This window comes from Antechinus flavipes, chromosome 3, assembly GCF_016432865.1.
Source record: "Antechinus flavipes isolate AdamAnt ecotype Samford, QLD, Australia chromosome 3, AdamAnt_v2, whole genome shotgun sequence".
Lineage (NCBI taxonomy): Eukaryota > Metazoa > Chordata > Mammalia > Dasyuromorphia > Dasyuridae > Antechinus > Antechinus flavipes.
In genome coordinates, this window is record NC_067400.1 from 609821300 (window position 1) to 609846228 (window position 24929).

The following is a 24929-nucleotide window of genomic DNA, read 5'->3' on the forward strand; positions in this document are numbered from 1 at the left end:
TCTAATACAATGAACTATCAAATTAATGTTAGGCATTATCCTTATACACCTTACAAATCATATAACTGAAGTTACTTGGTTTAAAACCACACTGAGAAGTTTCCTGAGCAATATAATAAATTCTAGAAGGGAAATATTTCACTTAAAATAAGATCAGGATAAATTCAATTGCACTTGGATCTATTTCTCAAATGGCCTCATACAGAATTTCAATTATTTATTATTATATTTTATACAAGGGCAATTTATTCCAAGCATTTCATGTTATCAGGTTCACTATTTCCAGTTATCTGCCACTCAAGCTTTTTAAAGTGACAGGAATCTACCTCAATTGTCACACTAAGGAATCTATTATTTATTAAATTTCTCTTAACCTCCATAACTTCCCCTATTAGCTCTCTCTCAATCTCTCTACTTGAACAAAGTCAAACTTCTTCGTGCCCTCTCAACATGCTTCATTTTTTAAAATATCCTTCATAACTTTAGCAATATTGTTATTAATCTCTCTTGAGTTATAATTAATTTCAATGATTTTGTTCATTAATTTACCTATCACAATTATAATGTATTTTTGATTAGCTACAATTCAGGTGTTCTCCAGGAGATCAAAAAGCTCCAAATATCTCTCATTCTCCCAAAAAGCAGTTCACTCCTACTTCCAGAAGAAATTTGTGGGACAAATCCTTTTTAAAAGAGGAAACCATGAAGGTGATTTTAATAATTACAAAAACTTTTAGGAAGCATGTAGTGGTTTATGCTCCTGGTAAAACACAGAAGTGCGGTTCTGGCTTCTCGAAACCTCACTGACAGCTTACAAAAGACTTGACTGCCCACTTTATAAATAAAGACCTGTTATATTGCTTCCAGAGATGAATTCTAAGCAATTTTCCACATTAAATCATGTTGACTCTCTTTTCTTCTTGCTTACTCTCTTGGAGAGAGTTAATACTTTGTAATTCATAAGTCAAGAGAGTTGTATTTTTCAATTCTTACTGAAATTTCACAGCTTTCACAATGGTAATACACATTTTATTTATTTTTAAAATTTATACTGGAAAACTTTTTATGTAGGTGAAGTGGAAAACTGGACACAGTTTAGATGACTTCAATTTTGTGACCCAGCATCGTAGGTGGATATAAGCCTTCTTCTCTTCAACAGGCCGGATCAGCGTGTTGACCTTGGCCTAATCAATGTCGTACAGCTTTTTAACTGTCTGGTGGATCTGATGCTTGTTGGACTCGATGTTCAATCTTCTTCATGGCAGACTCAGTGGTCAAGGGAAACTTAATGATTTCATACTGACCAAGCTTGTTTTTATCAAGGGGCACTTTTCTGAGGGCATTTGGGCTGCCTTGGAAATCTTAGTGTCTTGGATCTCCAGAATATAGAGCATGTTCGGATCTTCTTTTTGTGACTGTGGACACCTTTCAACGCCACTTTATTGGCTTTCAAGGTCTTGGACTTGGCTTCTGTCTTGGGGGAGAGGGGAACAATAGTTTCCTTCTTTGCCTTGGGCACCATCTTGGGGAAAAGCTAGTAATACACATTTTAAACATAAATTGATGAAATACTAAAGTGATTGCATTTAAGGATGCTATAAAAATAAAACCTCGGTCAAAATATCTTAAGGGACAAAAATTTATTTTTGAATAAATTTCCCTGACATCAGATATATTATTAGGTAGACAAAGAAAATCTCCCCAGATTTAAATTGAACATAATCCACAAGCTTTAGTTTTGGGATTCAATGAAATCTTAATGGGTAAACTTTTCATATTCAGGATCATTGTCTAATTAGAATTTTTAGCCTAAAGATCAGGAAGAGATCTTACCTTCTAGCTGCTTTTGAGTTAAAGCAAAATTTATTTCCATACTCAGTTTCAGTTAATCTCTTAGCATTTATTAAGTTTCTACTGGATACTTTATTGGTAGCAAGAGTAGTTACTCAACCTTTAAAATCGATGAAGATATATTTCTACCATGTTTAACATATATTGGACTACTTGCCATCTAGGGGAAGGTGTGGAGGAAGGGAGGGAAATTGGAACACAGGATTTTGCAAGGGCTAATGTTGAAGAATTGTCCATGCATATGTTTTGAAAGATAAAAAGCTTTAATAGAAAAAAATAAAATAAAATTGATGAAGAGATCATTTGGAGAAATAGAGGAGTTAGGATCTTGGGGTTTGTTTTTTCTCCCTCCTTTCCTATACCTCCTTTTCCTTTCTCTTGTCTCAAAAACAAATACCCAAGGTATTTGTTATAGAAATGTTTTTAACAAATGGGTAGACTAAATGGATCTACTCTTACTCATATTTTAGCACTTTCGCATGGCCTATTGTAAAAATAATTAAGAATCTTGCCTTTTTCTTGTACTGTTTCTTGAAACTTCTTTCCTGAGGCAACTAGATAATGCATATGGATAGAATATCAGCCCTGGAATTAAGATTCCCTGAGTGCAAATCTGCCCTCCCACACTATGAGCTGTGTGACTCTGAGGAAGTATGTTAGATCATTAATTGGACCCCTATTTTATTCCAATCAGTATTAATCAAGTTTATATGATCCCAAAAAGATGGGGATTATAAATTCTGATAGTAAACCTCAGATCTGTGATCTGAAAATTATAAGTTCACTTACTTAATCATAGGAAACTAATTGGAGGCCCTTCAACCATTATTGTTTCTTGTTATGGTGACCAAGCTCAGCATGGTAGAGGTGACCCAATTACATGGAAAGTTCCCCAACTATTTTTGTTGCTCTTCGTCCCTTGTCAGACCTGTATTGCCCAACATGAGGATGTGACTATGAGCATTTGGTCAATGAGTGACCCAGCTTTCTGGACTACAAACCTGTCCTTCTACCAGCCCATTGGCCCATGTAGAGTTTGACATCCATTCATCAGCCCAACTCCATGAGCTTATTCATTAACTTTGGGAGGACCTCCTGGAAAGTCAAGATCAGTCTGTTAAAGTCTGCTCACTAACCTGTTTGTAAACCAGTAAGATTCTGTATTTTGTGTAGATCCTGAAAGAAGGTCAAGGGCAAGGTCTACTCACCAATCAGACTATATTTTTTGCCTGCTTCACCTGTGTGGTCTGGATATCAGACAGTACAAATTGTTTTTTGTTTAATCTTAGTTTTCAAAGAGAATCAATGACATCAGGAGGGTGCTAGCTAATTGGCTATTAAGTTAATTGGTGATTTAAGTTAATTGGTGGAGACTAGATAAGAAGTGAAGCAAAAGATTCACTCTCTCTCTCTTCTCTCTCTCTCTCAATATATATATATATATATATATATATATATATATATATATATATATATATATATATATATAGCTAATATAGAAATTCTTGATTATCTCCCTCAGGTCCTTAACATTGCCTTAGAGACTCTATTTTGGTTTTCATTTTCTTTTGAGATTCCAATTGGTCTAATCCTTCCTGGGGAAGAAATATTTTAGATTAAGACTTCTTTGCAATTTTGAAAAATTTTAAATACTTTTTTTGGAGGAATGAAAGCCTAGATTTTGCTCCCCTCTTAATAGCTTCTAATAGCCATTGGTTAAATGAATCTCATTCAGAGTATTCAATTTTTCATTCTGCCTTACCAAGGGACATTTTTCAGTATAACTATTTTTTATTAAAATGAACCCTACTGCGGAGCAGCTAGTTTGTGTAGTGCATGGAGCACTAGCCCTGAACTCAGGAGCGCCTGAGTTCACTTAACACTTTTTGCTGTGTGACACTGGGCAAGTAACTTAACACCAATTGCCTAAGCAAAAAAACCAAACAAACAAAAAAACAAAAAAACCCTACTGGGCCCAGCAATTTCAGAGATCAGATTTTGTCAGTGATTGCCAGTGTTCCCAAAATTTGTAATTATTCAAACCACACTGTGAAGCCATTTGACTTTCTGCAACCCTTTTCGGGGAGTCATGTAAAGTGCACCCCAAATTTCGTGCCCATAGGTCTTTTTACCATTTTTCAATTAAAAGTTGACTCAACCTAAAATGGGAGTCCGGGTTCAAGCATAATTAAATTCTTACTAATCCAATGGGGATGAAAGTTAGGGACTGGACTCAAAGGGCCCATGCTGATAATAGCAGCTCACTCCTGGGATCCATGGACCATGGAAGATGTAATATTTGATGAATCTCCCTACTGTTGCTATTTAATGTCAAATCTTTTTTAAAAATTTTTTTTCTAGTTATTCATGTATATTAATTTGTTTAATATACATTTCTTTAAAAATCATGTTGGAAGGGAAAAATCAGGAAAAAAAAAAACAGAAAAAGTGAACATATCATGTGCTGATTTACATCCAATCTCCATAGTTCTCTTTCTGGGTGCAGATGGCGTTTTTCTATCCAAAGTTTATTGAGATAGTCTTGGATCATTGAACTGCTAAGAAGAACCAAGTCTTTCATAATTGATAATCATACAATCTTGCTACTTTGTACAACATATTCCTGGTTCTGCTTGTTTTGTTCAGCATCAGTTCGTGTAAATCTTTCCAAGCCTTTCTAAAATCAATTTGTTTGTCATTTTTTAATAGAACAATAATATTTCATTATTTTCATATACTACAACCTATTCAGCCATTCCTCAATTGATGGATATTTACTTATTTTCTAATTCAAAAAGAAATGCCACAAACATCTTTGCACCTGTGGGTCCTTTCCCTCCTTTAATCAAGTCTTGAAATAAAGCAAACTCATGAGTGGAAGAATAAAGCATCTTTAATTAAGATAACAGAGTAGCAAACCTGCCACGCTGGAATATGTCCCAGGAGTGCAGAGCACAATGGATTTTTCCCTTGGGTTTCCCAGAAATCCATAAAAAGGGTTTTTATGTTTTTAGGAGGAGAGAGAGAGGAGGTAGAAATAGCAAGGACCTGCGTCATGAGATACCAGCTATCCTTGGCAATGTGAGCAAAGAAAACAATTTCATTCTGGCTGTTTTGCCTTTAATGCCATGAATCTTGACAGAAGGGGTCAGAATGCCAGGGGCTGCTATCTGGCTCAAGCTGCCTTTGTTCAAAGAAAGATTGTAGGTGGGGACTTAGGGTGAAGCTCAGCTCAAGGGAATCAATGCTATCCAAGAATGGGAATGCAAGGACAATTCTGGAATTCTGACATTGCTAGAATGATTAAGAGATAGTGGCAGTAATATTACACTTGGAATTAATCATTTTCTGTTATAGGAATGCTTCCAAGGATAGATTTCAGGGAGTCCTTGAACTTAAAGAGGAAAAAAAAAGTACATCTTTATTTCTGCTAATTTTCCTTTGTAATTATGATCTTCCTAAAGTGGTCTGACAATATCACACACACCTCCACACCATTTTAAAGACCTCCATAACCTATCCTTCCCTTAGCTTTCCATTCTTCTTATATCTTTAAACCACTGAAACCTCCTTGCTGTTCCTCCCATATTACACACAATCTCTGACCCTGGATATTTTCATTGCCTTTTCCCCATGCCTGTAACTTTCTCCTTCATTATCTTTACCTCCTAACTCCATGCCACTTTTCTGCAAGGAGTCTTCCCCAATTTCTCTTAATATTGATGTCTTGCCTGTGTGATCACCTACAATTTATTCTGTCTATATTTTGTTTATTATTTTATTTTCCTCTTTAGACTATGAACTTCTTGAGGGGCTGGGTTTTTTTTTTTTCTGTTGTTGTTATAGTTATTTCCAGCAGTCAGCACAATATCTGACACTTAATGAATAGACTTGATCAATCCTATGTATGTATTATTTTATAAATATACAAGTCTGAGAAAGAGCCTATAAGCTTTACCTGTGGAGTCAATGACATAAAAAAAGTTAAGAATTTCAAGTTTAGGGTGATCAGTTTCAATTCAGTCAGTTTCACCTCCCACACTCCTTAGGGGAATTTAAAGTTGTGTGGGTAGGGATCAAATAAATTAAGCCATTGTACTAAAGACAAATTCACTGTATTACTAGTTTCTTTATAAGCCTTTGAACTACTGGAGCCTCCAACTCTTTTTAGGACACACACACACATATACATAGATGTATACACATATACATACATATAGATATTGATAAATAGATGAGGGATGATAGGGCATACATCTATTTTGCATTTGCATATTTCAATATCTTTATCTTTTGGTCTCTGCAAAATGGGAACTTTAGCCAAAGTCACTTGGCGAGACCAGTTTTATATTAAGAAGCCTATATGAGAAGATTTAGATATTTGCTTAGGTTTATCAGTTGTGTTAAAATAAGAATTTTATGCTTGATCTTAATATTAGTGAAACAACAGACCTGGGCTGGCTAAGGGGTTATATAGGGAATTTTCTCTGGAATCAGCTCTGGATCAGGTTCAGACCTCAGGGATTTTTCCTGACCTCAAATTATTTTTCTTGCTTTTTCTGGCTCTTTTAAACCAAAAATCTACTTAGATTTGGCTCAGGTCTAGGAATTTCCCAAATGTAAATAGAGAATTATGTAAGTAGATCATGTCTAGACAGCTGTTTCCTCCACACAAAAGAAATAGTTAAAATACAAAGAGATTATAAGTACTCCTTGATGAAGATTTAAAACAATAACCCATAACTCTGAAGTGTTCTCTCAGGAAGCGCTTATGTAAAATAGCAAAATATGGTATGTTTTATATGACTGTTGAACAATGCAGAAATTATAGAGGTTACCTTCCTCTTAAGGCCATAAAAGTTAAAGAGATGATAGATCCATAATCTCCTATCTCCTTTGCTGTCATAAAAATTTAATAAGCTTAAACAGAGTAAAAATCTTATACATCCAATAAGAAGGGGAAAACCCTCTATTAAATAAACTCTATAGGTAACTAAATCATGTTGTGGGGGAAGGAGGTAGCTAGGTAGCACAGCAGCACAGCAGATAGAGTGTCAGATCTGGAATCAAGAACTGAGTTCAAATCTGACCTCAGACATTTACTAGCGGTGTGGCTCTGGGCAAGTCACTTAACCTTGCTTGTCTCAATTTCCTCATCTATAGGCTAGTTGTTGCCCTTCTTTCTCAAAGAGGACCAAAATGACATCATTATGTTAGATTCGAGTTACCATGTGTCCAACTGCAGCTGATTGGACCAATATGAGCTTGGAACACTCTGCCACATAAATAGTCCGCGTGAACATTTGGGGTAAATTTGCTAAATTTCACATCTCAAGTTTTTTCTGAGCGATTCAATTCTGCTCTGCTCATAGAGCACAGCACCTTCTCTGATAAGAGCACGCCATGCTGGGTGACCCTGTACCATCATTTCCCATATCATGTAATCAATGCCAAAGTTCTTTAGAGAGACTTTGAGAGTATCCTTGTATTGCTTCTTCTGACCTCTATGTGAGCACTTGTCCTGTTGAGTTCTCCATGAGTTGAAGAAGAATATAGCAAACCAGTTCAAGTATCCCAGCCAAGAAAACCCCAAATGGAGTCACAGAATCAGACCAAACAACAGCAAAAACAACAAAGAAAGATTACAAAATTTTAATCTAAGTTTAGATTTTAGTTTCGTTTAGTTTAGTTTAGAATTCACAAATAGCCTGATTGAGGAGGAGGATTTTCATGTCCATGTTGCCAAGAAGCCAGAGACAGCTGAGATTTTTCTATCTTCTTATTTAACAAATGTTAAAGGCTCTAAGTAAATTTTTACATCCCATGGGACAGGTTTTGATCAGATGACATTAATATTATAGGAGCAATGGGACTGAATTACAATAATATACAATAATATAATAATAATAAAAAAAGAATAAAAAAAAAGAAAAAATTTCCATAATCATGGCCAATCATCCTCTTCAAGAAGGGCAGAGTTGCAAAAAAATTCCTCAGGAGCTGCTGACTTCAAAAACTCACAAAGTTGCTTCCCAGGTTGGAATAATTCATCTCAGGATCCATGCTCAGAAAAAGAGGAAGGCCCTTGAAATCTAGATTCAGGCCAGCATGTGATGTTCCATGCTCTTGCTGCTGCTGGATTAGGGGGAACTGGCACTTCTGCCATAATCAAGGGAAGCTCAAAGGAAATTCCAAGCCACGAATTTGGGATAGAGGAAGAAGGGAATCTGTTTGAATACAGGACCTTGTATTTAGGGGAAGGCATATAGGACTTCCCTGTCCTTTAGTAAGGAATTGAAACTCCTTTCCTATCTCCACAGGGCTAAGGAACCTTCTCCAGGATGTGAGAAATCACTGTCTAGGACAAAAAATGAAACTGGCTCCAAGGTGAATGAAATAACAGGTATTGATTACATTCTTGCAGGAAGTGTCCTCGGACAGACACTAGCAGTTTTATGCTATTCCCAGAGTACACCCACCTATAGATAATATCTTCAGGCAGAACCAAACAACCAGTTAACCCAAGGCCTGTAACTGATGTCTCAGCTTGATTTGCAGATTCTATTTAAAATGACCTACTCATCTTAAATGGCAGTAACAAATCTGAATCAAAAATTCTTATCACAATGTATATACTTTATATATGTACGTATATATACATATCTTTATCTTGCCAAACATATATTTGCTTAAAAGACTTTTTTATAGAGAACTTATGCAAGGCAAGAGCTCACATGGAGGTCAGAAGTGATACAAGGGCATTCTCAGGCTTTCTATAAAACTTTGGAATTGACTGTGAGACGAGAGATGCTGGCAAAGGACTTCCCCACATGATGTACGGGTACATATCTGAGAAGGTGCCGTGTTCTATGAGCAAAGCAGAATTGAAGTAGCTCAAAAGAAATGCAAGATGTTCAAATTTAGAGGCATTTCTACTCTAAATGTTCTTATGGACTATTTGTGCCTAACCTGTGATAAAGCATTGTAGACTTGTATTGGTCTGATCAGCTACAGTTGGATGGACTGTTCCTCGACTCCAATAAAGTCATGTCATTTTGGCTCACTTCAAGAACAAAGAACCACCACCAGTATCAGTATCTATAATAGTATTTTGGGAGTTTTTGATTTGTTTTCTCTATTATTATTTTGGGTTTAGTATGGCTACTGTAATTATGAGGAAATTCCAATAGCCAGCTGAGATTTTCCTAAGTCTTTCACTTATTTCCATGGGAATAAGAATTCTGGAGAGGGGTGAACACTAAAGGAATTTATGCTACCCACTTAGTGGCAATAATCGCAGACTTTTCTTTTGTTGGTACTTTTTGTTAAACTAGATCTCTTATTATACCCTCCAGTTATCTTTAAAATATAAATCTTATAAGCATAATTTGAAATGTTAATTTTTACTTTTATCTGTCTAAATTGTAATTTTTTCTTCCAATGGCAATAATCAATCCACATTATTAATTAATCAACATTTACTATGTGCTAAGTGGGCATTATGCTTAGGAGCTGGGGATACAAAATGAGGCAAAGGACAGTCCTTAAGGAGCTAACAATCTAATCAGAGATAACAACCAAATAGAGAATTACATAGAGAATAGGGCTGGGGGAGGGGTGGCTTAGGGAAAGCTTCTAGAAGAAAATGAGATTTTAACTAGAACTTAAAGGAAACCATGAAGATCAGGATGCTCATTAGAGGAGAAAAGGTGTGCCAGGCCAGGGTAACAGCTAGAGAAAATTTGCCAAGAGCTGAGAGATGAAGTCTTGTTTGTAGAACATTCAGGAGGCCAGTGTCTTTGGGTAGAACAATATGTTGGGAGTAAGGTATAAAAGGACTGGAAAGGTTGAGAAGGTCAGGTTATGAAAGGCTTTCAATATCAACAGAGCAATAAAAATGACAAATGAGGTGCAATGGAACTTTGTGTGTGTGTGCACGTGCGTGTACATGTGACCAGATTAGATCTGTGCTGTAGGACTTGAGACAAAGCAGATCCACAAATAATTATTACAATAGTCCAGGTATCAGGTGATGAGGATTTATACCAGTGATGACATTTTCCCTTTTTTCTTTTTCCCTTTCTTTTTCTGATGTAATTGGAACTTATATAAGTTTTAAGAAATTTATTCATGGCTCAGATTTATTTGAAAAGCACATTTAACATATCTGGCTTTGCCTTCTAAATCTTTTTGTGTTGATAGCTTTGATTGCCAGTAGTTGCTTTTCAATGAATGCATGGATATTTCTATAACAATTGCATACTGGAAAGGAAGGCACCAGGAGGTGAAGTTGAGGTTCCTTAACCAATTATATTTATATATTTAAAATTATAAAAAGCTATGTCTTTTGCCAAGTTATTATGGGACATACATGTCTATGTGACAGTGTCTATATGACACTAATGTTGTATCACATTCTTGAGTAAGCTGCCGTTATCTTTCTGCTTGTGTTCTATGTTGGCTTTTTTATTGGCAGTAACTCAGGAGGATTCTGAAGTTTCTCAAAACAGAACAGGGGCCATCTTTTACTTTTCTTTATACCTCTTTTACCTTTTTTGACAGTCTTATTAGTTCAGGGCACATAGTAGCTCTTAATAAATGTTTAGGGCAACAAGGTGTTGAAACAGATAAGAATGCTCAGGTCTAGAGTCAGGAAGATTGATCTTCCTTAGTCCAAATCTAGCATTAGACATTCAGTACTTATATGACCCTGGGCAAATCACTTCACCCTGTTTGCTTGAGCTTCATGACTGAACAACAAAATAAACATTTATTGACATCCCAGATAGCTTCTTTTACACAAACTATCTATTCTCTTACACATTGGGTCACGGAGGTATACAGGTGCTGTTTTGATACAATTTTGGGGAAAAAAAAAAAGATTGCTCCTTCTTAAGGCACCAGAACCAAATGGAAGGTTTTAACTCTCCTTCCAACAGTACTGGCTTCTATAATGTTTAATTTGTAGAAAATTGGTTAAGTCCTCTGATTTTGTCAGTATGGAGAATTCCCATTGTTGATCTCTAGGTCAGCTTGATGGCAAAGTGGATAAAGCCCTGGCCTTTTAGAGTCAAAACACCTGAATTCAAATCAGAATTCAGACATCGACTAGTTATGTGATCCTGGGCAAGCTCAGTTTGCTTGAGTTTCCTCATTTATAAAATGAGCTGGAGAAGCAAATAATTACTCCAGTATCCTTGCCAAGAAAATCCCAAATGAGCTCACGAAGAGCCTGACATGTCTGAAATGATTCAAAAATAACAACAATCTTCTCCACCTTAAGCAGAATTTCAACTCATCCTCCTGCAGTTACTTAGAGTACTGAGAGGGTGTGACTTATTCAGGAAAGCTCATATAACTAACATGTTTGCTAGGACCTATCTACATACTCTACCTTTCTAAATATTATGCCATTGAATTTTCAAAATTAAAGATGTCCCAAAATGTACCAGACTTGTTCATTAGTGAAGTAGCTGGATAGCACTGGGCACAGGCCTCCGATCCAGATGATGATAGAGGTTGCAATGCCGGAGAAACTGAGCAAGACAGAGATTAGAGAACAATTTAATAGTTTATTAAATGGAGAGAGTTTCTGGGACCAGATGATCCATGGTTGTTCCCAGGGCTGAACTAGACTATGGTCCCAAAGAATCCAGCCCTGAGTATGGCGACAGCAAGATTTTTTATAGGATAACAAGAACAATGACATAATGGGGGAGGTACCTGGATGGGGATGACCTAATGGGGGGAGGCACCTAGGATGACACAATGGAGGGACGTACTAGAGAAGTTACTGATATTCTAATGATGTCTAAAATGACTAAACCTTTATCCTGTCAAACATTAAGAAGGAATGACTATAGCCTAAAGATATAAAACCTTTATCTCATCAAACATTAAGAGGGAAAGGTTATAACCTGAGGCAGAGTAACTAAATAGGACAATTAGAGAAACTGACTGGGTCAGGACATTACTAATGATACTCCCAGAAAATCGTAAGGGTATCTAGCTCTTTCAAACAGAAACTAGAAGGTTGAGTAGGAACTAACTACCACTTGCACCTCTATTGGGCCAACTCAATACCTGGTCTCCAAGATTGGTTAGATCTTGACCCGGAGACTTGGGAGAGTGCCTCATCTCAATTTGGATTAGGCTCCTCCAAGCGGAGACTTCTGTTTACTTTAATATCTGGAGTCTGGAAGACCCAAGTTCAAATCAAGTCTCAGATACGGAGGCAAGCCGTTTTAACCTTTGTCTGCCTCAGTTTCTCCATCTATAAAATGGAGAAAATTTATTTTCTTTTAAGGGTTGCTGTTAGAATCAAACGACATCCGACATAACATTTATAAAAAGGGCGTCTACCATAGTACTTGTTCCTCTTGGCATAAAAACTGGCTGAGGCAGAAAGCTCTTTTACCGAATAAATTCAGGAGTCAGCCGCACTTTTCTGAGGAGAAAGTGGGGAAGATGACCTTGTACAGCCCTCCTTCACCCGATCCAATTCACTTGCACATCAAAATACTCCGAGAATGAAGAACAACTTTTCTGAGGCTACAACCGGGCTTGCTGCACTGGTCCGGCTTTACCGGATGCAGTGAAAACATGTTTGCAGGGCTTTGTCCCAAAGTGGAAAAGCTCGGGGGCAAATTGGTTTGAGGGAAAATCATGAGGTCATTTCCCACAGAGACGCTCCCTAAGAGCGAGACAGAAGCCCCTGGGGGCTTCCCACACCTGGCTTAGTCGGAAATAGCACAGGCTCTTTTTCCCAGACTCGGTCAGGAGATCGGAAGGCTTTTCGTCTTAGGGTTATTTCATCTTCACACAGAAGGCTCCCTTGGAGAACTGGGGTTCCTAAGGGCAGGGAGCAGATCTCTGGCCTCTTCCAGTAAACCATCAGCGGTCTTAAACGTATGATTACTGAGTGGATGCATTACTGGGGCATTTAGTCTCACTTAGGGATCCTTGAGGGGGAAATTAGTACTGCAGAGGCTAGACAGGAGTTTCGGGACCCCCCCCCATTAAGGCAAGTAGCACTTATAAAGCGCCCGTGTACAAGTTGCTTTGGGGCTACAAAAAAGGGGTCTCCGGGTTGAGGGTGAGTAAGCTCGGCTACACTGCCATACTCCCAAAAACATCACAATCATAGGCACCGCGCATGCGCGGGGGCGTTGTGACGTCACCTACACGCAGGACAAGACGCGCGAGGCCCGCCCACACGCTCCAATTTACCCGGAGGCCGAGGGGCAGCCGGACGTTCAGCCCTAAGCCTTCCCCAAAAAAGTCAGAATTGTCCGAGGGGGTACTCGAACTCGCGGCTAAACAGCCGCCAAGGGCTGGGGAGGTAGGGGCCGGAAGAAGAAGTGGTTGGGAGTGGCGTGGAAGAGGAGGAGCCAGAGGAAAAAGGCCAGGCCCACCGGAAGCCGGAAACGAAGGATCGGGGCGGGGCGGAGCGGAAGGGGTTGGGCAGTGGGCGGAGGCGCCGAGGAGCGACGTCCTTCTCAGGGGCCAGGGAAGCGGCGGAGGGCGGAACTCCGTCAGCCTCCTCTGCGTTCTCGCAGGGCCCCACTTCCCTCCAACCCCTAGCTTTCTGAGTTGAGCCACGCAGGCAGCGTCCCGCCTCGGCGCGTGACGTTATCGCCGTCGCCGTCCCTCCTCCCCTACGTCCCCTGCGTCTCCGCGTCGCTTGGGTCGGGCTGGCCGCGGGCGCTGCCGCCATTTTGCTCGCGCTGAGCTGAGGCGGTTGCTGTCGCGACGTCCGCCGGTGCCCGGAGCGGGAGAGACGCGCGAGGCCTTCGTCGCGGGCGGCTCCCCCTTGTCGCCGCCGCCGCCATCATGCCGTCGTCGCCGCTGCGAGTGGCCGTGGTGTGCTCGAGTAACCAGAACCGAAGCATGGAGGCGCACAACATCCTCAGGTAGCCTAGCTAGGGCCTCCGCCCCAGCCCCGGCCCGTCCCTGGAGCCAACCGCCGACCCCCGCCCTGTTCTCGCCCTACCCCCGCTCCGAGAGACCTGGCCTGGGAGCCTGCGGCCCCCGCCCCGGCCTCCTCCCACGGCCCAACCCCCCTCCTCAGGGCAGGGTGGGGGCGGACACACCGACTGTTGGCCTCTCCGGTCTCCTCGCGGACCCCCCCCCCCCGGACCCCAACGACTCTACTGGCTTACGAAACCCCTGGACCGTCTCTATTGGCAAGTGGCCGGGCTGAGGGAGGGGGTCTTCGTGGGTCGCTTTTAGCCCCCCGAGACCCTCTCACCTTTCCACCGGCCGGGATATCGGGGAGGGGGGGGCGGAGGACGAGGGAGGCGAGATCGGCCCCTTAGCCTCAAGCCGGCCCGGGCGGGCCCAGAATGGACATTTATTTGCTGCCTGTGTGTCAGTCTGGTGATAAACATTGATTAAGCTCTTGCTGTGTGCCGAGCCTAAGCACCTGGGATGCCGAGAAAGGCACAACAGGGGTCCCCCGAGTCTAGCAGGAACGCCCTTCCCCCTCCCCCCCTTACACACAAGGACCAGATGAAATTGAATAGATGAAAGCTTGTCTGCCTGCGAACCATTGAGGAGACTCGGGCTGGGCTGGAGCTGAGGGGGACGGGCCCCCGTTCCGGGGAGGAGGGGAGCGAAAGTCTGAAAGGGTCCCTGGGCCGAGTGAGAAAAGAAGGGGCGCGATGGAATGGAAGCCCCTCGCTGAGAAGATAATTGTAGCGGTTCTGGCCCTTTTTGGGGTAGCACACTGTCTCTCACTGTCAGTGCTGGAACGCCCTACCTATTGAGGTTTGGTCTGGGGCCCATCCCCAGACCGGTATTTTTAAAGGCATTTAAAAAGCCAAATGCCAACACCCAGTTCTGTTGTCCAAAGTCATCAAACTTTTTTGTATGAGCCTGAAATTAACCCCCCAGCGAAATAGATGTTTGACAATGAACCCTGAGCAAACCGTTTCCCGTTGGGGGCTCGGTGACGGAGCAGGCATGGAGAGGACTGGGAAGGGCTCCATCCGAATGTGGCATTATGCTGGGGCCTAAAAGAAACGGAGAGGGCCTGAAATGCTGCTGGGAAGCTTGGGGAGGGCCGGGGTGTTGTGCTTTTGGATGCAGCTTGGGGGGAAGGGAAATGGGAGAGTACTGGAAAAGGTAGGTCAGGGTCCGGTTAGAAAGGCAGTTTTCTAAGATTGGCAATGCCTATCTGCATTGATAAAGACCATTTCCTTCCTGGCAGCTCCCCGAACTGGTGCAATCACTGGACTACTAAAAACAAACCAAAACAAACCCCACCAACCAATACAAAACAAGTAAACCTAAGGGGGGGGGGGGGATAGCAGGGGTGGTTTCAGAACTGGTTTGGCAGTTTGGGAGCTCTAGGTCCAAGACTTTGCACTGACATTCACTGTCAGTGACTGACTAGGCTTAGCTGGACTGTCACAGACCATTGTTAGAGAGGGGGTGGGCACCATCTTCATGGGAGTAATTTCCACACAGGAGTACCCAGAACACAAAACATTGAGCTGGGAATGTAAAAGATGATTTGAACACAGTCTTGGATCCTGCTGTGGGGGAGATGCACTCTTGTAAAAATCAATGAGAAGGAAGAGTGGGGATGGGTCAGAAAAGGCTGAAAACAAAGAATCCTGCTGAGAAGAGAATTGGCCGGTCTCGAGAGAGGGAAGACAAGGGTGCTCAGGTAGAAAGTTAAATGCCATTTTAGGAGAATTGGTCAAATTTGGCTGTGAAGTCAAAGGGAAATCATGTGAAAGAAGTTTGGGAAAAGGCAGGCTGGAGCCAGATGGTGTGAAAGGCTTGCCTAGAAAAACACAAAGGCCCACAGTAACAAGAATTGGAATTTAAATAGCTTTCTTAAAAATGTTCTTTTGTTAAATTTTGTGTAAGATTTTCAGAATCCTTATAGAAAGTAAACTTGTGTGTAATTAAATTTTTTTCCAAGATATCTATCAAGTGATGATGATTACTGGGAGAAATATTGGTATTCTTACTTGGAATACTAATTACATTCCAGTTTCAGCCTATCTCCTGACTCAGTTGCTGCATGTTTAATAAAAGTTGAATGCAGGTTTGGTTCAGTTTCTTTTTGCAAATAATTTTTAGCAGGGTTTGGACCTGTAGTTTCATGATGAATATGGGAAAGGAAACTCCCTCCCCTTACATAACTCTCCAGATGGTCCAACTCTGTAACTTAGTGCTGAGTTGCTTGGCGTACTAAACTTAATTTGCCCATTTGTCGATTTCTGAGACAGGTTCTGAATCTAGATCTTCCTGTCAGGAACTATCACTAAGCCCCTCTATACTTTGTCTGCTATCTGAAAGCCTTAACTGCTTCAAAAGCTCTTTGCAAAAGAAATTGAATAGTCTTCATTAGCAATAAGATTTTAGTATTTATCATATACAATATTAGCTCTGGAAAGAACCTTAGTCATCACCGAATTGTAGCAACATGAGATTGAAATTAGATAATTTTTAATTACCTAAAAAGAGGTATGAAGGAATGGACGCTGGGCTTGGAAGTCCGGAAGAAGAGTTTTGGGTATGAGTATTCCTTTTAGACAATTTTGAATTGCATTCCTAGGAAAATCTGTGGATCTTAGGCAGTTTGCTAGGATTTAGTTAATTCTTATGTGGTTGCAATTTATGTTAAATGTATAGATTTTAGAGTCTCGAAAGAAATTGACAAGAGATTGAAATATCCATACTCTGCATAAAATCTACTTTTTAATTAATTTTTTGGAGAGGGACAGAATTCCAGCAAGATATTTTGAAATTAAAAAGTTGCTGGTAAGTTAAAAATTTGCAAGTTTGTCATTCTTGGCTGTAATCCCAAAGTTGTAAGGTTTATGTAACAGTTAAATATCAGTCAAAGCTTATTTTTAAGCTTCATTTGGGGAAAGATCATAAATTTGGCTTTAAGACAATGAGATTTAATCCTATAAACATTACAGGAACGCAATATTTATTTTGTTAGATCTTGTCTACATAGCCACCTCTGTTTGCACTTCGATTTTTCGTGATACATGATAACTTAAAATTGACATTTTTCAGTTAAAGATGGTCTAAAATGAACCATGTAATGTAGAAGACAAATTACTAAGTTATATTTACTGATAACTTGAACCTTTTCAAAGACATTTACTCTGCCAGTTGGGCAAGGATGCATAGAAGCAGCATGGAGCATGTACTCACATAGCTTTTTAAATTCCACCAAAGGGGGCAGCTAGGTGGAACAATGGATAGAGCACCAGCCCTGAAATCAGGAAGACCTGAGTTAAAATGTGGCCTCAGACACTTAACACTTTGTAGTTGTGTGACCCTGAGCAAGATGAACTTGTCCTTTGTACTTACATTTTAATATCTAAAATGGATATTTGATGGCTTGTTTTTACATCAGTCATTTCTGGAGAGAGGCACACAAATACTCCTTTTAATAAAATTAAAAACTGTTAAGAAAAAGAACTTGGAAGGTAACTTCATTTTATTCTCCCAAAAATTCAGGAGGAAAATGCTTAAAGTAAAAATTCAGATTGATAGCCAATACATGTCCATAAATTTGAAGTTGATTTTAACCAAATTAGCTTGGTGTAATTTTAGGCACAAGATGGTAATTATTTAAATCTTTTGAGTCCTGTATTTAACTGTAAGGTGCTTCAGATATTTTAAAGTAGTAATTAAGAATGGTATGTATAAGGCACAAATTGGTGATAGTTTCCTTTAGAGAACAAAGTCAGAACTTTGGGTCCCCCTGGCACTGACATTTTTAGCCCTTGGGATGTCTGGCCCTACCCTCTTAATTAGACTGTTTACTTCACTTCCCTGTGGAGCCTATGCCTAGATGAAACCTCTTCCTGCTTCTCTGGACAAAACATCCCCATTTCCTGCCAAGCCTTTTCACCTCCAGAATTGATTTGTGACTCGTGATTTTTCTTCCCTGGATACCTCTTTTTTTTCCCCAATAGAAAAAAGTACCTTGAACTCTGAAACTTTTTTTTTTAATTGACCTCTGTATCCCCGTATTTGGTCAGTACACAGGAGATTTCTTGAATTTGTGGGATTTAGGATATTGTCTTTAGTCTTTCCAGCCCAGTAGCAGTTGGATATAATTACTGTGTATATTTGTATCTTTCCTGGGATGCAAACCTTACATCTTAATATTTTATTGTGTTCAATTAAAACTTGGAGGGGTTTGAACAAAGATTTATCTTCTTTAACCATGGGTAAACATCTGACCTTGAACATTACCAATGACACGTGTTCATTAAAAGACCTACATGTAGATTCTTGTTTCAGTTTTATTTCACACTTCTCTTTACACGACTACATTACCTGGCTTCTCCCACCTCGACTGTTGATTGGATTTGTCTCCCCTGTGTCTGTATAGTCTCCAAAACAAGTTCTGAAGCCACATAAAATCCTTTGGTTCCAGCTGGGATGACAAAGCTAAAAAGAGCCTTCCACCCTCAATCTCTCCCTTGATTGCTCTCATTCTACACTTGGGTTTTTCTGTAGGATTGGGGGGGGGGGGGAGGAGACCTTTTTTCTGCCAAGGGCCTTTTGAATATAATATTTGTGGGCCATACAAAATTATCAATTTACAGAATTCAAGCAGTGGGATGTGCCATAGCAAATGTTTTTGTGGGCCTCATGGTCGTCATGTCAAGACATTTCTACTCCTGGAAATGATTATGGAGTTGCTCTATTTCTTTCCCTAGAACATGTTGAGCCCTTTGAGGGGCAGGGACTGATTATATTTTTATTTAGTTTTTGTAACCCAAATACTTGCCACTGTACATACAGAAGAAATTTTTCTTTGTTGAATATTTAATTTTGGGACATAAGTTGAGTCAGAGACTTAAGTCCAGGTGTAAGTGAAATTCTTTTAAGAATTTATTGGGGTGTGACCAATTTCCTTAGAAACTCATGTTCTATGTTGTCCTTAGGGAATATGAAGGCCCTCCCTTTGGAGCCAATTAATTTGAGTTGTACTTGAGTGCTGAAGAACTCCTTTGTACAGGGATTATTAACTATTAATTTTTAAGTAATGTTATCTTTCAGTTGGTAAAAATAAGATTTTTTGCATTTGTAATGGCCCAGGATATTTTCTTCAATATACGATCTGTCTTCATTTGAGGAGTTGAGAATATTAATCTTTTATTAGTGACTACAGCATTTTGGGGAGAAAGATGGTATTAATAGCAGATGAGTAATTTTAGTTTTGGACTAAAAATCTAGATTGGCTGGGGAGGCAAAATCAATCTGTAAATTAGATAATATACATTTTAGTAAGTTAGAGGATTCAAATGGTTATAGATTTCAAGGCAACCTGAATTGGCCACCTCCGCCTTCCCATTCTGGAGGAAGAAGATTAAAGTTAAGAGACTTGCTCAAAGTGTGGCAGCTGACAAAGACAGATCCCACTCCAGGTCTGTGATTCTCAGTATAAAGTGCTTCAGTCCTGTATTGCACCACGATGACTATTTAACTATAAACATTACAAGTGAAAGACCAGAGTTTGATCTCCTGTTAAAACTTGGCAAAATGGGAGCTGAGTGTCAGAGCATTTTCTCAATTGGTTTTCTGAGATGTTTATGGTTGTGGGTAATGATGTCAGCTGTTTTGGAAGGGCTAGATTTTATTTCTGTACTTTTTTCAAATTGCTTATGTTAAATAGCAACTGTTCTTGTCAAATTTTTGTACAAATGATTGCAAAGGATTTAGCCATTTTGTGCTCTGAGATTGTGAAATAATTTAGTTAAAACCTACAAAGATGACTATAGTTTACATTTATGATCTTACCATTAAAATCCAGAAAAATTTCATCTACATTTCCCCTCCTAAAAGCCATTAATTTATCAAAACAGCACATAGAAAAAGTCTGAATTTAGATGATGCCATTATTTTACCTCTTCAAAGAAGTTGAGTCTAGATCTTCAACCAATTTAACTTATTGAAATAAAAGTTACATTTCCCAGGAGTACTATTTTTGTCATCTTTAAAGGTGGTCATGTCAACTGACTTATCAAAGCATTCAGTAAAACTGAAATTAATGTTTGGCTAAAGGAAATGGTTTGACATGAAATCTTTACCATTTTATATTTCTGCAGCCATCAGGAATGTTAATAATGCTCAACTGTTCTTTGTAATTGATGGTTTATTCAAGTAGCACATGTTATCATATAATTTGCATTGGAGGTTCATCCTTCAACAAATACTGATTAACTGTTTTATCACTAGGAAATTCTGTTGCCTTAGAGGTAAAAAGAAACTTCTAGCTTCTAATCAGTATCTCAACATCTCAGAGCACAAAATAGAAAGACACCTGTGGTTTATTTTTAAGATTTTAAAATTACCACTAAACAATTCTTATAGCATGTCATGACTTCATTTTTTCAGATTAGATTACCTGAAGAACTCTTTATTGATAGAATTGTTTTTTTTTTCTAATTTTTGGGTGAAGTCTTAAAATACACATACATTTAATATACAAAGTGGGAGGGTTCTTAATGGCGTCAACATGTTACTTTTTTTTTTTTTTTTTATTTACAAAGTTTTGTAAGGTAAACATAAATGTTGATGTTCTTTTTAAAATTTAATGTTATTTAACATTTCAGGAAGTGAAAATTGGAGACAAATATTTTAATAAGCATGAGCCATATTACTGTAGATTTGGGAAATGCATAACAAGATAAACGTATAGAACAAAATCTGGATAAATGGTAATTTGGGGTTTTCAAAGTATATATGGTTCTAACCTGTTTTAGAAGGAAAACCCATTGTTTTGAGTTAGGGGAAGAGTGTGAGAGTTTTTCATTATTTATTGTTTTGCTTCTTGCTTGCAGATTGACAAATTTGTATGTGGATCTTGCATATTATTTCACATGTACTGAACTTTGAGCAAACCTATCTCTGAAAGCTCTTAAGATTTGGGGTTTTGTTTTGTTTTTTTTTTTTTTTTTTTTGCTGAGGCAATGGGGGTTAAGTGACTTAATTTGCCCAGCGTCACACAGCTATGCAGTATTAAGTATCTGAGCCCAAATTTGAACTCCGCTCCTCCTGACTTCAGGGCTGGTGCTCTATCCACTCTGCCATCTAGCTGCCCCTTGTTTCGTTTTTTAGAGATTATGATTATTTTTTTGGGTGGTGTTTTTCAGGGATATACAAAGTCAAATAGAAGCTGTGCCTAAGGATACTTGTGACTTCAGATTGATTTTGAAAACCCTGCATTAACATATTCTGTATGCTGTATTGTATTTTAATTTGTTACATTTTTCTTTGATTCAGGAGGTATTTTATCTTAACACTTCGATTCCTTAAGTAGCAACCCCTTCTCTCCATGTTGGCAGTACCACCAAGTCCTTATTGGCATATGCTTATTCCTTCTGTTTGCATTGATTAGGATCTCTTCTTGTTTCTTAACCTGGAGGAATTCTTTCCATGTTTATCTATAAAGTTTCTTAAAGATAAAGCTTGAAGACTTAACAAAACCTATAGTACATTTAAAATTATCAAATTGGTGAGAAAAAGGATTTATACCTTTTCTGGAGCTCTTAAAATAATATAAAAAGTTGTCTGCTTTTGGAAAAACTCATTCCACATGTGATTATACTGAGAATGAGGTATGTGAAACATAGTGACTGGACTCTTGCAGAAGACCTAAATGCAATTTTTGATGGCCCTTGCCCTGCTGCATAACTTTAAATATGTCTCTTGGTATTTAGGGTTTCCATCTACAAATTGAGATATTAGATTTTTTTAAAGATCCCTTGTAGTCCCTTGTGGTCCATTTCCCCCCACCCCACCCCCCACCCCCTTCGTCCTACAGTTACTAAATACTCCCAAAGAGCCTGTTGTCACACATCCTTTATAAGGAAAAAGTTTTAGCCACTACCCAATAATGTGCAGGCTATTTTGCCTGGAATTAAACAAGCTTGGAATTTGGCTATAACCCCATTTATTGTCTTCATCTCATTACCTTTTTTGCACTCTCAATCTTCCAGACAGACTCCTAAAGACATGCTCTAAATATTATCAATCCAATATTATCCAATCCAGTTTGTCAATGTTTTAAAAGTCACACTTTATCATGATTTCAGCTGAAGTTATTAGTAATAATATAAACACATTGTCACTTAGAGTATCATTTCCTGGGACTAGTCACATTCATCATTCTTCAGACTCATCCCACTCTTAACCTCTCTTTTATATCTGTAACTCACCTCTTTTCCTAATTCCTCACCAATTTTAGCTCTTCTTTATATTTGCAATACCTGTGCCCAATACAATATTTAACTAGGCTATGGTCTTGGCACTCAATAGATGATTTTTTTTTTGTTGCATTGTTTGAATTTAAATTTACTTTGGGATCAGATATTTAAAAATTTAATTTTACACTTAAAGGGTATATTGCCAGTTTGTGATCATTGTACCTTATTAATAGACATTTTTATTAAGACTCTAATAGCACATTTCACACATATAATCTTAGTTAACTTTTATACTCTGCTGACTACCCCTGAGTGATTCCAGAAACAGAATCATACTTAGTTTGAAGCTAAAGAAACCAGGTAGGCCAGAGAGAGGACTGTGTTTCACAGTATAGTATTTTTACCTTTTTTTGTTCATTTGTAATTTGTTGATTTTTCTTGTGCAACAATATCATTGTGGAAATATGTATAGGAGAATTTGCATGTATACTGGGTTATTTGCAATCTAGGTGAATGGGAGTGGGTTAGAATGGAAGGAGAAAAAAACATAAGGTTTTCCAAGAGGTGAATGTTGAAAACTATGCATATGTTTTTGAAAATGCTTTAAAAATAATAATAAAAAGAAACCAACTAGGGAAGAGATTCTTTTGACTAAAATCTGCTCTAGCTGTTGAGGGTTGGGGGGGTGTAAGGGAAAGGAATTGGACAAGAGAATCATGGGGGGGGGGTCACAAATAAAATCCACAAATATTGCTGATAATTCACCAATATCCCTAGAGTACTGTTTATTCAGATAGAACATGGGAGGTAAATAGTGAGATAAATGGTATATGTTCATAATTTATCCTAAAGTAAAATATTAACAGTAATAATGTTTTAATCTCTTCATTGGCTTAGAGTTTAGAAACTTTCAAACCAGATAGATAGCACCTTGTTCTCCTAATACAAAATTTAGCTTTCTGTGGGACTTCTTTTGTGAGCAACCTTTCTTAGTTACCTTATCATTTCCTTCCTTTTTCAGATATTTGTGCTATGTAATCAGATATTAAATTCAGCTGTTTCTTATATCCTTCCCTTTACTTCCTTCTGCTCTCCCATCCAGGGAGAGAATTTAATATTCATTCAGGTGTTATGTATTCATTTCTCCCCCCAAAAAAGTTTTTGTCTGCTGATTACAAGGCCCAGTATGCCCCACTGAGAGGTGAGTAACATAGGATCCGTTTCTGGAAAGGAGGGGGGGGACCCTATAAGTTTCTGAATTACTCCTCCCTTATTTCATCTCAGTATTCCTTAGCAATGAATTTTGACCCATTCTGAAATCTTATAAAGAGTAAGAAAAGGGTCATTAATAATTGGTATGGAAGAGTTTAGAATTAATTGAATATATGCTTATGCTCTGGGATGTTTTACATTTGATTAAAAAAATTGAAATAATTTCCATTTGGATTGGAAGCTTCTGAGAATAAAGATTGACATTACATGCGAAATACATTCAGCATTATTGTCCTTTGGATCGTTTATCTAGTTAATGCCATCACATCTTCCTTTCTGAAATATCATTAGATAGTAATGGATGCAATTCTTGCTTAGAGTATAATCATTTGAACTTGGCATCTACTTCAGTGATTGGATCAGTGAAGCCACTTCCTTGTCATTGCCCTTCAGACAATGGCTTTTTTGCTCTTTCTCTTACAGGAATATATAGCATTTAGGCAATGGATTGAATTCGTCTTTGGCTATGTGACATTTAGCTTTTCTCTGTCCTTCCTCAATTCATATCCTCTTGCCCAGACTAGCCTCCTCATTAGTCCTTCTGCCTTCAATCCCACCCCAAACCATCCTCTGCTTAGCTGTTAGTTAGATTGATGGGGCTCTAAAACACAGAAGCCATTTGTTCTTGTCTTTAAAATTAAAATGCAGACTGTTGACTTGTAAAGTCTAATGCTTGACTTGGCACCTCCTTTTTCTGTCTTAACACAGGTGGTTGTTGCCCAAGCCGGGAATCCACTGCATTCTGTGCTGACTGCCTTTCATTTGTTCCCTTCCCAGAGATGTCCATGCATGTTTTTTACTTACCTGTATGCATGTTGTTTCCATAATAGAAAGCATTAACTACTTGAGGATAAAGACTAAGAGATTTTGTTTCTATATCCCCAGCACTGACCACAGTAAGAATTTAAATCAAATCATTTTCATCAGGCATTTATGCAATTTTAAAAAATCTATTTTGGAAACATTCTTTTTGAAAAAATCTATGAAGTACCTTCTGCACAACAAATAGAGTGAATAAAGGCATGGTACCTAACCACTCATTGACTTGTCCTCAAGTTAGGTAGCATTGACAGATGAGTTGTAATAGTGAAGTGAAATGTGACAAGGATATAAGAAGAGCAGTTGAACTCCAGGAAGGACTTTTCTTGTGGGGGGGTGGGAGGGTGTTAGGTGAAATGTGAAATATGAAATGTAAGCAGTTTCTTTTTAATAGTTAAAAGGAAGGTAACAACCTTCAACTGCATTATTAGTTTCGGTAAATGAGTGTTTTGTGAAATGGCACTTGAACCAAACCTTAAAATGGGAATTTTTGTGCATTTAAGATCTTTTTACTTCTCTTGTGACTTTGGGTTAATGGTGCAAAGTCATGCTATTTTAGGCCCCTTTTGGCCCGCTCTCATACATACTGCTTAGAAAGTCAGCTCCCTTGTCTTCACATCAAGAAAAAGAGTAAGGTAGGAAAGAGGAGGGAGAGGTGCTCATTCATACCAAGATAAAACTAGAACTTTGTCTCTTGTGGTCTTGCCATAATATGCCCTTGGGATTTTGAGTTTTCTTTTCTGCTCTACAAAACTCTGCATTTAGCCTAAAACTTTGGTAATGTGGTGG

General features: G+C 38.7%; 1 protein-coding gene and 1 pseudogene across 1 annotated transcript in view; one reads left to right on the forward strand and one right to left on the reverse strand.

Moving 5' to 3' along the window:
* Positions 1-1046: 1046 nt before the first annotated feature.
* On the reverse strand, positions 1047-12363 carry LOC127557544 (60S ribosomal protein L23a-like; annotated as a pseudogene).
* Positions 12364-13587: 1224 nt separating this feature from the next.
* SSU72 (SSU72 homolog, RNA polymerase II CTD phosphatase) overlaps positions 13588-24929 on the forward strand; it is a 41964-nt gene continuing 30622 nt past the window's right edge. The window contains exon 1 of the mRNA XM_051988819.1: positions 13588-13763. Coding sequence (XP_051844779.1) covers positions 13684-13763 — 80 coding nt within the window. The 5' untranslated portion in view covers positions 13588-13683. The remainder of the gene's footprint in view (positions 13764-24929) is intronic.